Source organism: Martes martes (genome assembly GCF_963455335.1).
Source record: "Martes martes genome assembly, chromosome: 8".
Classification (NCBI taxonomy): domain Eukaryota; kingdom Metazoa; phylum Chordata; class Mammalia; order Carnivora; family Mustelidae; genus Martes; species Martes martes.
In genome coordinates this window covers 104316143-104330058 of record NC_137895.1, presented here as the reverse complement: position 1 = coordinate 104330058, position 13916 = coordinate 104316143, and the positions used below count along the sequence as shown (strand labels likewise).

Sequence of the window (13916 nt, the reverse complement as noted above, 5' to 3'; positions counted from 1 at the left end):
AGAATTCTCAGAGAATGTAGAGAATGAACCGAAGGGAGGAAGACCAGCAGTGGAGGAGGGTTCGGCTGGAGGCTGCAGCAGAGATGTGAAAAGTCAGGGGTGGCTGGACTCGGTACTGCCGTAGAGATGGGTGAGAGGCCAGCCCCCAGAGCCATTTCCAAAAGAGCACTGGCAGGGTCCAGTGACCAGCTGGACTGGAGGATGAGACAGAGAGGAGTCCCAGCACCCCCTCCTACTCTCCCCTCCGCCAGGCTCCCATTCTGGCTTTCTGTTCCCACGCTTACTGCACTATCAAAATTGACTCTGGAAAGGATCTGACAAATTCATACTAAAATAGAAATGACTGATATAGATTCAGATGTTTGCAGTTTAACAAGAGCAAAGCCTTAGACTATAAAACCATAAAACCTGAAGTCCTAAAGACAAAGTTGGGGGACCCCACTGCTGGGTGTGTTGGTGCCTAAATGGGTAGCGGAGGCCTATGACTAATGCAGATGACAGTGTTGTCTTTTTCCATTGTTTAGGTAACACACCCTGACTTTACACCAGGCCTGGGTGTGGAGAAGGGTGGAAGATTTCCAAGATCCTACTCTCCCAGTTCTTTTCAGGCCCTCCTGATGTCTTCCTGGCCCTAGAACCTGGATGGTGGCCCCAGAGTTCCCCCCTAGGTCCACTCCCAGCAGGGCCTCTGTTGACTCACCAGTCCACTGTGAGTCTTCCCTGTGTCTTCCTCCAGGCAGACCTCAACACCAACATCGAGGATGAAGGCAGCTCCTTCTATGGGGTCTCCAGCCAGTACGAGAGTCCGGAGAACATGATAATCACTTGTTCCACCAAGGTCTGCTCTTTTGGCAAGCAGGTGGTAGAGAAAGTGGAGGTAGGAGCCCCTCACCCCCGCCCCGTGTGTTTGTTAAGCCAGACCCACCCCTGCTTCAGGCTGTCCTTCATCCTGTCCCCACCGCTTTGCCCACATCTGTCTGAGTCCGTGAGCTCTTCCCCTCGAACGTCTGCCAGTTTTCGGTAACCCAGCTCATGTCCAACCCAACCCGATGCCAGGCTGGCACCAGGGCAGAGAGCACTCCCAGTCCTGGGCTTCTCAGCCCCCACCACCCCTGTGGTCACCCAGGAACTGTGGAAACACACCAGTGCCTAAAACCCTCTACGCACCAATAGTGGTTTATAAAATGCTTTTCGAGTTTTTTTTTTTTTTTTAAAGATTTTATCCATTCATTTGACAGAGCGATCACAAGCAGGCAGAGAGGCAGGCAGAGAGAGAGGGGGAAGCAGGCTCCCTGCCGAGCAGAGAGCCGGATGCGGAGCTTGATCCCGGGACTCCGGGATCATGACCCGAGCTGAAGATAGTCGCCCAACCCACTGAACCACCCAGGAACCCGCCCGATTTATTTATTTATTTATTTATTTATTTATTTATTTAAAAGATTTTATTTATTTATTTGACAGACAGATCACAAGTAGGCAGAGAGGCAGGCAGAGAGAGAGGAGGAAGCAGGCTCCCCGCCGAGCAGAGAGCCCGATGTGGGACTCGATCCCAGGACCCTGGGATCATGACCCGAGCCGAAGGCAGAGGCCTTAACCCACTGAGCCACCCAGGGACCCCCCCGCCCGATTTATTTTTAATTAAATGTTTATTTTGAGAGAATTATGGCTCCACACGCTGTGCCATTGTCACCCCGTGTACCCTTTACCTGGCAGCGTCCTGTGTAGCTAGAGTATTGTTTTGGCACCCGGGAGATTGACATCGGGGCAGCCCCGCAGTGTGGCTCAGATGTCCCATGCTCCCGTGCACTTGTCGTGCCCATTAGTGTGTGTTCACGTGCCGGCAGGACTGAGTCACTGCTCTGTCCCATCTTGCCTAGTGCCACTGCGCTTATGTCCTTGAGCTCCCTCCTCCTCGACCTGGTCTGCCCATCACTGACGGAGGAGGTGGACAGTGAGTGGGTCACGGAGCTTCCCCAGAGAGCTGGGCCGGGGCAGGAAGTGGTCAAGAGAGATTCTAAGCCCCCGCTGCCCCCTGGGTCCTGCAGACAGAGTACGCCCGCTATGAGAACGGCCACTACTCCTACCGCATTCATCGGTCCCCGCTCTGCGAGTACATGATCAACTTCATCCACAAGCTGAAGCACCTGCCCGAGAAGTACATGATGAACAGCGTGCTGGAGAACTTCACCATCCTGCAGGTGCGTGGTGGGGGGCAGTTGTGCTGCAGGTGTGCGGCGTGAAGGGATCGGTGGGTCGAGACAACGTTGAGCCCCTGTTTGGGGCTTTAACTCTCATCTTTCTTGTCCCCTGCAGGTGGTCACCAACAGAGACACGCAGGAGACACTGCTGTGTGTCGCGTATGTCTTCGAGGTGTCAGCCAGCGAGCACGGGGCTCAGCACCACATCTACCGGCTGGTGAAGGAATAAGAGACTCAGGGAGCAGGGAGGGGGGAAGAGACGTCGTGTGTGCAGGGACGTGGGGAGGGGATCTGCAGAGGCCCGAAGTGCCAGGAGTGCGGAGAGGTCCTGACTCTTCCTATCCAGGAACAAACTGCCTGAACCTGCAATGCCCAACCCCAAATAAACCCAAGATGGTGTGTATTTTCCCAGGACCTGATCTGGCTGTCTGAGCCTTGGGAGGGACTGCGGGAGAAGGGGGGCAGACTGGGAAACAGGCCAGAAGCAGCCCCACAGGTGCCCCATGGACTTGGCCAGGAATGTTGCCAGATGCAGAGCTCCCGATGGGATGGTTCCCCTGCTGCCATTCGAGCCCTGCACTGTGCTGCCGGCCGCACTGGGGGTCGGGGCTTGGGCTCAGGGCTCTGTGCTGGGCATCCCCGTGTGTGCCCCTGCAGGGACTGGTGCACGGTGTCCTAGCCACCACTGGTGCCCTGTCTGCAGGACAGCCAACAGGGAGGGTTGGTCCAGCCCTGGGCTTGGGTTTTAGGTGTGGAGGTGACAGTTATTGGAAAGGCTGGAAGAGGATGCAGCCAGAACTCTCTAGAAGTTTTCATGCATCCCTGGTGAGAGTGGGTTCCATAGCCTGGAGCTTGAGACAGGGAGGGCAGGAGTAGTGGTGCCGAGGCCAGCCTGTGGAGTTTAGGTGGTGAGGCTGGTGTCACGCAGCATCGACACATTTGTGGGGGTGAAGGCTGAGAAGGTGGATCAAAGGTCTTAGTGGACCAGTGGTCTCTAAAACCACCCAGTTCTCGTGTTCTGTGAGTCCTACCTCGGGCTCCCTGACAGCAGGGGTGTCTGCTGGGTGGTGACTGCCTCCGAGCCAGCCCAGGCTTTGCACTCTCTCCCCGGACAGTGGTAGTTTCTTTGTGCTCTGTGGGTGGAGGAGGGCTGTGGAGCCCACCCCGGGCCTTGAGGGAACCAGTGAAGGGTTCCCTGGTGTCTCTCTTCGGAGAGCTGTACAGGCTTAGGGTTTTGGTGGTCCTGGCTTCAGTCCCGGTATTCCTAGCTGTCTGACCTCAGGCAAATTACTCCACCTGTCTGAGCCTTGGGGTCCTTTGCTCTCTGTAAAGGGGAGGGCAATGGGGCAATAGCACCGACCTTAGAAGGCCTTAGTGAGAAGGAGAGCTGACGTCTGTAAGTGCCTGGTGCAAGATGCACTAAATGAATGTAATTATTTTATCTTCCCCTCCCTCAGGGAGGCCTGGGTCTGGCTCTTTGCTGCCATCTAGTGGCCCTCTTATCACCCTTAATGGGAACCACAATTCCAGAAGCCTGGAGCAGAAGGGAACGAAGATTCAACCAGCAGGTGTTTACTTTGTGCCCAGCACTCAGGGAGCTATTATGGGAATACAGAAGTAAGACAGCATTCTAGGAGGTGTCACGGAATGGTGGTTAGGATCGAGGGCTTGAGTCAGACAGCTAAGATTGAAATCCTGGCACTCAGCCACTGAGTAGCTTTGTGGCTTTGGGGCAAGTTACTTAATTTCACTGTGCCTCAGTTTCCCCATCTGTAAAATGGGTATTATAAGAGTACCTACCTCGGATACGTAGAGTGCCTAGAATGTGCCGAGCACATAAATGTGTTCGAGAAATATACATTATTATTAACAGCTGGAGTTCACGGTCTGAAGAGTCGGACTGGAGAGCTCCTCAGCGGGGCTGGCTGTGCCTCACGGAAGCTGGAGTTCAGAGCTGCGAGAGAGCAGGGCGTGGAAGACCCAGGGAAGCGGTTGCGGTGGAGAGGGGCTGCCCCTTAGAGGATGGGCAGTGCTTAGATAAGCAGATGGGACGAAGGCTGGCCAGCATTCCAGATGGGGAAAGGAAGCTAGCTGTCCGGTGTCCTGCCCTCACAGGCGGGGGCTGCCTCTTCTCCCCAGAAAACAGCTTTAACCAAATGCCTCTGGACTGCTGCTAGACCTCGTGCCAAGTTGCATGACTCCACTGTATGTGGGGGTCGGCTCTCATCAAAAGACGTGCTGTGGCGGGGCGGGGGGCATGGGGTCCGGGAGCTCCCGAGCAGACGGCATGTGCTCATGTGTCCACGGCGGGTTTGTGTGAGGCTCTCCCGCCCCTCCCCGGTCACTGTCACAACCATCACCATCTCTCTGCGCCTCTCCCCTTGGGCTGTTTGGATAAGGAGGACCCGTGGTGCCCCCTTCTGGCTTGACTGGACCTTCAGGCAGATGCTCACAAGGATGCGTGAGCAGCCTCGGCCGTGACACACGTGCAGGGGTTCAGGAGCTGAGCCTTTGGATCACGGTGACAGCGAGGCAGGGCAGATGCCCGGGCCAGGTGTGAGCTGGGCATGCTCCCTTCTCTTCAGGAGCTGACCTCAGGTGCCTCGTGGAAAGTCACATACGTAGAGCTGTAGGTTCCAGACCTGTCAGCCATGGGAAATGCAGGTGTAGATGCTTCTCCCCCGGTACAGTGCGGCCTGTGGTCCTGGGGGCCAGTGGGAGCCCTGACCTGGCCCACCGCTCTCCCAGGCTTGTCTGGCACTCCCCTGCGCCCTCTGAATCAGGCGTCCTTCCCCGCCTTTAGGCCTTGGCCCCGCAGCTTCTCCTGGCCGGTTGTGCCCTGGCCTCGCCTCCTCCTGGAGAACTCCTACTCATACTTCAGGGACCGGCACGTGGTCACCCCCTGTCATGTGGAAGGGTGAATCACACCTGCCCTTGTGTGGCAGAAGCCTTCTGTTTCTGACCCAGAACATAGGGACTGCTGTCGTCCCTTCTCATCCTCAGCCAGGGGCACCATGCCACCCCCATGTGACAGATGCAGGAAGCAGGGCACAGAGCCGTGACCTCACTTGCCTGGAGTGTTCATGTGTTCTCTCAGTTAGCAGCTGTTTGCCTCTGCTCCATGCCGGCCGCTGGGGTCACTGACCCAGGCAGACAGGGTCCACTGAGGAAGAAAACGAAGTGAGCAAGTAATGGGACATATAGACTGACACGTGCATTCAAGGCAGAGAAGGGTGCTGACGTGAGAGTCCCTGGGGAAGCCTTGCAGTCTGGGGAGGGTGGGGGGGAAGGCATTGTGAGGAGAGGCAGGGAGGTATGGTGTGGGGCATGTGCAGAGAGAGAGAGCTGTATGGGCTAAGGTACAGGGGCGACAGGCTAGATCCAGCCCCGGGCCGGCCGTCCAGACCCCGGGGATGAGGGGGAAGGGGATGCAAGCCAGCTCCCTCCCCCAGCCCACCACCCCCTAGCTTGGCAAGGACTTTGGATTTTATTCCATGTGAAGGGAGGTCCTGGAAGTGTTTGAAGCAAGGGAGTAAGTCTTTTTGATCTTTAATCTTCAATTTTTTAAAGAAACCGACACCGGGGCTGGTGGGGCCCACAGAGAAGCATGTGTAATTGTCTGCTCCTGAGTCTGTCTTTCCTCCCAGACTCTGTGGGTGGAGACTGTAGCTTCTTCCGTCTGTTACTTTCTGTAAACCAGACACCAGGTCTGGAGCATAGCAGGTGCTCAGTAAACATCTGCCAAAGGAGGGCTCGTGTACCAGGCAGTGCGATTCCTGCTGTTTGCACCCTGGCAGGTAAGGGCCCTGAGCCCGCGGGGGTGGAGCCCTGAGCCCTCCTGACCCGTCTAGAGCTAGCCGGGTGCATGGCTGGGCTGAGGACATGGAAACAGACCTCTGGTCTGACGGTGACCGAGCACACTGCCTCAGTGGCCACCAGTGGACTTCTGTGGAGTGGGGTGAGTGCCCCCACAGAAGGGCTTAGGGCGTGTGTGCGTGCATGTGTGCGTGTGTAGACAACCACTCTGCCCTTCAGGACTAAAGCTGGTGGGCCAAGGATCGGGGGGCAGCCGTGGCTCGGGACAGTCAGACTGTGCCACCTGCATCCTCTCCCCAGCTGTGGGCTTCGGGGGACAGTGGGTGGGGCACTCTGACGGGGCTGGAGGTAGGAGGCAGGCAGCTCCTGTTGGCCTGTGGCGCCGGGCCTAGTGCGGGGCTCCTTGGGGTGTGCAGCGCTCCCTGGGCCGGACCTGCACCGAGAGGGGTGTGAGGTAGAGCGGCAATGGGTTTTAGCTTGGGGGCGGGGGTAGCCCGTAGTTGCCATGTCCCAGCCCCTCTTCTGTTACCTGGTGTGTCAGCTCCAGAAGTGAAAACAAGAAGCTCTGCCCCAAAGACTTAAATCGAGATGGGTGTCGTTCTCAAGAAGCCGGAGTAGCTGCTGCCACGTTATGCAACCTCGAGCAGTTAGCCCCCACTCCCAGACCCTCGTAGCCCCGCTTGTGAGATGGGACTCACACGGCTTTGACTCAGGGCTGCTGTTGGACAGAGGTGACAGCCCGAGCTCACGGTGGGCACCCAGGGAGTGGTGGTGACTTAGGTGTGTTAAGACCTGCCCTGACTCTGCTCTTTCCACCCCGAACACGCACACACGCACACACTCACATGCACACGCGTGCGCACACACGTTCACAGAAAACACCCAAGCTCCGCTCTGTGTCAGCCCGGGCCCACGAGGTGGCCTGGCTCTCAGGGTCGTGGGAACTGTCCAGCACAGAGACTGCGTAGACTTTTGTCCTTGGGTCTCAGAAATGGGGAAGGGAGTGTTCTTACCTGAGGAAATGTCTGTGGCACATGAGTGGGAAGAGGCCCCGGGGAAGGGTTTCGACAGGGAGCATGGAACCAATGGTGGGCCAGGCCACCCTGAGTAAGAGGCCGTCTGCGATTGGGCTCTGTTTACTTCCTGGGAGAGGACGGGGGAGGTGCTCCAGTGCTGCTGTACGAGTCTGGAGCCCAGTTGGCCGGAATGGTAATGTCTTTTTATTTTTAAGCTCATGGATGTCTAATATTCAACTTTTAAGTTTTTGTATTTTTGCTATGTAACCCCCTTGTCCCCCCCAAATCTTCAGTAAAGTCTGCTACCTACACAGAGGCCTTTGTGCGAGTGGTTTATTTTTCTGGGACTGGAAGAGTCCCTGTGTGACCAGAGCCCAAAGCAGCCGCCACGGCCGGCTGGAGCCAGGGGGGCAGTGGCCATTGAACCACGTCCGTGGGGGCAGCGACTCGGAGCCCCCCAGGCTGCTTCCCGGCCAGCCCAGTCCCTCCTGAGAGGAGAGAGAGCCCTGGTGGTTGCCTGCAGAAGTGGGGGGACACCCAAGTCTGTGCCACCATACCGGCAGAGTGTGGAGCCTCGGCGGCCGTCCTGCTTCCATGACTTGAGTGCCAGCGCTGGCTTCTGTGGGCACGGCGGGTCTGCCACGCGGAGCATTAGGTCCTTTGTCAGCCGCAAGAGCACGCAGAACCCGCTGGATCTGAAGAGTAGTCAGGACACGAGGTGCAGGCAGGGGCTGGTGGGAATGTGGCTCTTAGCTTGGCACGTGAGGAGCATGTGATCTCAGCCCTTGATCCGAGAGCGAGCAGACCCACAGGTGGGATGGCTAAGGCCCTGGATGAATGTGCATGGAGCAGCGCCACGCTCCGGTCACGGCCGCACTTGTCTGCTCACTGGCACATTCCTTTCTCCTCGGGAGATTGGGTCACTTGAGTACAGTAGCTTGTGCGTATGTTCAAGTAGGGAGTTGGTGAGCTTAAAGGAACGTGGGCACCAATATTCAGAGTCTGGTGGTCCTGCCTCCACGTTGGGGACTGGAGTTCTCCCAAGGAATCCTTTTCTGTGGACACTGGTTGAGAGACAGCTCATTCTTCGTCTCCAAAACCCCCATTACATCATGCTGAAAAGTTTGAGTGCTTGTGCTGGCCTCCCTAAGAGGGGGTTATCCTAAAGCTTCATTTCCTCCAACTTCTCTCCCTCTCTTGGTACCCCGAAGCCTGGCCTTGCTGGCAGGGCCTGCTGGTCAGCCTCTGGGTCTGGGGGCTGGCCCAGCGGCTCACCACTGCTCCCCCATCCTGAGCTCTGAGAGCGTAGAGGACAGGCGGCCGTAGGGGGAGAGTTTCTTGGCTCTCAGGTTTGTGGGTAGCCCTGGGCCTTATAGAGGGGCCCATAGCTTGGGACTGAGGAAGGGAAGGAAAGGGAGCAGGAATAGGAAACAAGAGAAAGGGGAGAGGGCAGGGCAGGCCTGGGAGTAGCGTCATCATCCACAGGGTGGGTCCCCTCAGGCACTGCCAGTGGTGCTGGGGGCATGGGGTCCCCATGTGGCACAGCAGGCATTCTGGCTCACCGTGGACACTGCTGAGCACACGCGGTATGCCAAGCACTAGTCTAGGTGCTGAGGGAACCAGGGAGATGGCAAGGGGCTTGGCTCTCGGAGGACCCCGGTTCTAGCGGGGAGATGGATAAGAACAACGAGAAAAGGCAAACAGACAAGAAAATAGCAGGAAGCGGTCAGTGCTTTGACAAAAATAAAACAGGATGGTGTATCAGAACAGGGTTTGGCCGTATCCGGCCTGCTGCCTGTTTTTGGATAGCTCGGAAGCGAAGAGTGGTTTTTACATTTTCAAATCATTGAAAAAAAATCTGCAAATCAAGTTTCAGGGTCTAAATAGAATGTGATTGGAACACAGCCACGGTCCCTGTTCCCTACTGGGCACAGTGGCTTTCACGCAGCGTCCCGGTGCTGAGCGGTGGGGCCAAGACCATCACTCTCCAGGAGGAGCTACTCCTGTGTTAGGCTGTGGCTGGGCGCCTCCTTCAAAGGCCTCTCTGAGGGGACAGGAGCCGGCCCTGTGAAGACCTAGGGAAGGGAATCCCTATTTTGAGGGCGCTGGGGTGGAAAGCACTGGGCACAGGGAGCGGTGGGAAGGACCACAGCGTGCTGGGGTATCTGCAGTTCCCGGGGGAGGGGGAGTGGGTCTTCCCTGACCTTCCTGAGGTGAGCAGTGGCATCAGAGCCGTGGTTCCTCTCCCAGCCTGATGTGTTTCCTCCTGGCTGTGACGCTCTTGGTACGCTTGGTCTTTGATGCCCTTAGCTGAGCCTCTCTTCACAAGCCAGTCCCCCTCAGTTGTCCATACTTCACAGGGGTACCCACAGCCCTTGCGTGGCTCTGACTCCCTGGGCATGTGTCTGGGCGGGCTGCACTCTGTGGCCCTCTGGAAGCTGTGATGTTGGCAGGTGGATTTCTGTAGGGTGTTTCTTCCTCATCTGGTCAGATTCCGGGGGAAGGGTCCCTCCAGCTTCACACTGGGGAGAACGGTCCAGCCCCCAGCGTTCTGGGAACCCAGCGGGAGATGAGTGTCGAGGACATCTCAACGTTCACTACAGACGCTTCCGTCACTCCCTGTTTGCTGCTTCTGGAGCTGGTATCCCAGCCCAGAGCCAATCCCTGTCCTGCTCTGCCAGCTCCTGCCTGGGTGTGGGGGCCATCCTGTGGCTTCATGGAGTCAAGGAGAGGATTTGGGGCATCTGTCTCTTCTTCTTCTTTCTTCTTTCTTCTTCTTCTTTTTTTTAAAGATTTTATTTATTTATTTGACAGAGAGAGATCACAAGTAGGCAGAGAGGCAGGCAGAGACAGAGAGAGGGGGAAGCAGGTTCCCCGATGAGCAGAGAGCCTGACTCGGGGCTCGATCCCAGGATCCTGAGATCATGACCTGAGCCAAAGGCAGGGGCCCCAACCCACTGAGCCACCCAGGTGCCCCGCATCTGTCTCTTCTTGAACTGAATTTGAGTCCTCCTCTCTTTACCTCCACTTCTAGAGACACCTGGTGCCATCAAGTCTTGACTTTGGGGCATTCAGTGGAATAAGTCGCGTTCCTTTCTGGATTTGTTGGGGTGAGGATGCCGCTTTCTTAGGTTGGCTAAATCAGTTGGCACTCACACTTCTGTTTTCCGACTTCTGAATTTTTGTTACTAGTATTCCCTCCCTGTACTCTTTGTTCTGTAGGATATACCCCTTAGAAAATGTTTATGGTCATCCTAGAAGAGTTTCCAAAGGGAACAAAGTACGTGCCTGTGTTGAATCAACCCCTTTGTCCCAATTTGCTTATTTAAAATCTCACTCTGTCTTGTGAGGATAGGTAACAGGTGGCAGGAGGGGTGGCAGGGAGGCCCAGTCAGAGGTTACTGTGGTGATCTAGGGGAGACATGAGGGTGCTTTAGATCAGAGCACTGAGGTGCATGTAAAAGCAAGTGGACCTTGAGATATGTTTTGAAGACAGTCACCATGACTTCCTGATGGTGTGGGTGTGGGGAGTATAGGAGAAGTGAGGCATTAAGATCAACTCCGAGGGGGCGCCTGGGTGGCTCAGTGGGTTAAGCCTGTGCCTTCGGCTCAGGTCATGATCTCAGGGTCCTGGGATCGAGCCCCACATCAGGCTCTCTGCTCAGCGGGGAGCCTGCTTCCTCCTCTCTCTCTGCCTGCCTCTCTGCCTACTTGTGATCTCTCTCTGTCAAATAAATAAATAAAATCTTAAAAAAAAAAAAGATCAACTCTGAATTCACTGACTGAAGTCCCTGGTGCCATTTACCGTGATGGGAGAAACTTGGGAAGGAGCAAGTCTGTGGGTGGGGAGGAGTCAGGCTGAGACACCGAGTGGGGATGGCAAGTAGTAGGCATATATATAATTCTGGAATTAGGGGGAGAGGCCAGGGCTGGATTTAGGATTTCCTGGCATTTGCATTGGCAATTAGGTCCTTGAGACTAGATGAGATCACCTAGAAGGAGAATATGGACAGGGAAGGAAGGGGTGTCCCCAGGACTGCCCTGAGTCATTCCACCATTTAAGGGTAAAAGAGAGGAGGAGGAAAATTGGGAAGGTGTATTTTGCTTCTCAGTAGTGAAGGAAAGAAAGTGTTTAGGGAGTGCTGACATGTTGCTGACAGGTAGATTAAGATCAAGATGGAGAAACGACCATTTCTGGTAGAGACTCCCTAGCTTCCCCCTCTTCCTGAGTCCTAGCTGGGCACATGGTCACTCAGAATAAATACTCTATCTCCTAGTTTCCCTTGCAGCTAGATGTAGCCCTCTGTCTAGGATGGCCAATGAGGTAAAGAGAGCTACACCTTCCAGAAGTGTCCTAAAAGGGAGAAGGCATGCTCTACTGAGCTCTTCTTTTCAGTTGACTAGATTGTTATGTAATGGCCAGATCTCCTACAGCCATTTTGGGCCATGAGGTGACCTCAGGAATGGAAGTTATCCATGGTAAAGCAATAAGATAAAAAGATCTTGGATCTTTGATACCATGGAGCAGCATAACAACTGTGGACAGATTTCGGATGAGAGAGAAATCAATTATCTTCTTTAAGTCACTTTTACTTCTGTGTGTTTTTGTAATTAGCAGCCAAACTGAATTCTAACTGATATACCATTGAATTTGACAACAAGCACAGAGGCATAGTGGTTGAAGCATGGACAGCAGCAGCCACCACAGCAATGATACCACAGCAGCAGCCACCACAGCAATAATACAACCCCGACGGTCATAGCACTTTCCAGTTTACAGAGCACTTTCGGACACGCTGCTGTGCCCGGTGTCTGCGGCTCCATTGTGATTCTGCAGACTTCTTTTTATAGATGAAGAAACGGAGGCTCAGGGAAACCACTGACTCAGGTCACTCGGTTACTGAGTTGCAGCTGATACACTTCAGCCTGCATCTTCGGCTTCCTGGCCAGGGCTCAGGGATGCAGGTGGAGAGCAGGAGGTGGACATGTGGGAGGTTCTGCCCCAGAGTTTGCCTGATGCTGGGGAGATCCTTGGCAAGCTCGATGTCCGCGGATGTCCCTGGGAGCCCCGGCTCCAGGAGAAAGCATTATTTGGTGCCGCGATCAAAGCTTTCTCGCCTTTTCAGGAAAATGCTTCTATTTCTAGAGGGATGAAGTGGAGTGCAGGAGATGGTGGAGAACAAAGGAGGTAAGAATTAGACAAGCATCAACACGGGGAAAGTGTCTCTGCCAGCTGGCCTGCTAGCAATCCCGTTTTGGAAGTAATCAGGTAGCAATCAGATGTTCAGACCAAGTCTGCTGAGTGTCCCGTGACCGTGTAAATGTCTCGGGATCAAAGGGATCCGCTGCTCTTTGCAGCCTCTCTTCTTCAGAGGCCGGCTCCGAGCTTCTGAAGCTTGGCATGAATCTCGCCTTCTGCTTTTCCTCTTCAGTAACGACTTTGCTGACTTCTTTCCAATTTCTTTCTCCAAATCCCCACCAATCACCGGAATACACAGATTTTAAGCTGATCCAGGGTCTGCACCATCCGAATGGCAAGGTGAGGGGCCTTTTAAGTACCTTGCTTCAGGTGATGTAGTTGGCCAGTAGAAGCTGGAATTTGAAATCAGCCTTGTGACTTCTAAGAGCACGCGCGGCTCCCCAGCCCGAGCCCTAGGCCCCGAAGAGCCCTCGGGAAATGCCATTCTGTCGATCCCACCCATGGCCCCCTTTAATCTTGACTGACCCACCCTAGCCCCCCGTTCCTGGAGGCACATTAAAGCAAGCCTCACATGCCTGCCCCAGGGAAAGGCCTCGGCCCCTCCCCAGTTCCAGGCGGCCCACTTGCTCTCGCTCTTCATCTCACTGGACCTTGGATTCCTGGCGGTAGTCCCTGGCTTTGATACTTGCTTCTGTTGTCTGGAGTTTGGCAACTCATCACATTCTCCTTGCAGCTTTCTGGGCCCAGGGGTTTTTCCGTTGGCCCTCTGCTCTGCCTGCCTCTGATTCAGCGTCCTCCCCCGGCCTTGGATGGGGAGCCTTGCCCTCTGGCCTGGGCTCTGTGGAACCTGCATCTGGGCCAGAGGTGGATGTGGCATTGAGATGGCATTATGACAAAGGGGCACAAGGAGACTCCAGTCCTGCCCTTGGCCACACTCCCCCTTCCCCCGGGGAGGTGTATGCCCCAAAGAGGCGAAGCAAGGCACTTATCACTGTCTTTATCACCTAAGACTTGAACCCCAATGTCAAATTCCAGAGGGTATGAATGGCCTAGAACCAAAACAGGCTTTATTCATTCCATAAACACTGAGTGCCTAGGATGTGTCTGGCACTGTTCCAGCTCCTGGGGACACAGCGGTGATTAGAATCAAAGTGCCAGTCCTCTAAGACCTTATGAACTAGTGTGTTGGGGGGGAGGCGGTGAGGGGAGAATCAAACAAAAAAATCAGCAAAATAACATCAGGCCTCCCGTTCTGTACTCCCCCGAACTCCTGTCCCCACTGGCCATTCCCAGAGCATCTTGGATCTGATCTCTGTGATGGAAGGTGGGGGCCACACGTCAGAGATCAGAGGAGGGAGTGTCAGGACCAAGGGAGGGCCAGGGGTCCGTAGATGAGGGCCCCTGGGTCCTGCTACTGTAGGAGAGCAAAATGCTTTGGTCCATCCGCAGGGAAAACCCTTTACCTGAGAGACGGGGGAGAAAGAACCCTAGATAACGGACTACTGGAAAGAGCCACATCTGCGCATGCGCACATGTGCAGCGCACACCCTGTATGACTGGCTTCAGGGGACGGGTCCTGGATGCTGGGAGTCCTCAGGAGCTCAGTAAAAATGCAATTTCTCACCCCACCCATCCCAGTCATCTGGAATCCAATTCTGAAGGTGATTCTAGGCGCAGGCACGTTAA

General features: G+C 55.2%; 1 protein-coding gene across 9 annotated transcripts in view; it reads left to right on the top strand.

Moving 5' to 3' along the window:
• TEAD4 (TEA domain transcription factor 4) overlaps positions 1 to 2616 on the top strand; it is a 63294-nt gene extending 60678 nt beyond the window's left edge. For 7 of the 9 annotated variants that reach the window (XM_080812070.1, XM_080812073.1, XM_080812069.1 and 4 more), the window contains 3 exons: positions 737 to 877; positions 2046 to 2198; positions 2314 to 2616. In XM_080812070.1, coding sequence (XP_080668196.1) covers positions 737 to 877; positions 2046 to 2198; positions 2314 to 2427 — 408 coding nt within the window. In that variant the 3' untranslated portion in view covers positions 2428 to 2616. Of the gene's footprint in view, positions 1 to 736; positions 878 to 1877; positions 2199 to 2313 lie in introns of all 9 variants that reach the window. The other 2 variants (XR_013967313.1, XR_013967314.1) reach the window with 1 other exon arrangement.
• The last annotated feature ends 11300 nt before the right edge of the window (positions 2617 to 13916 follow it).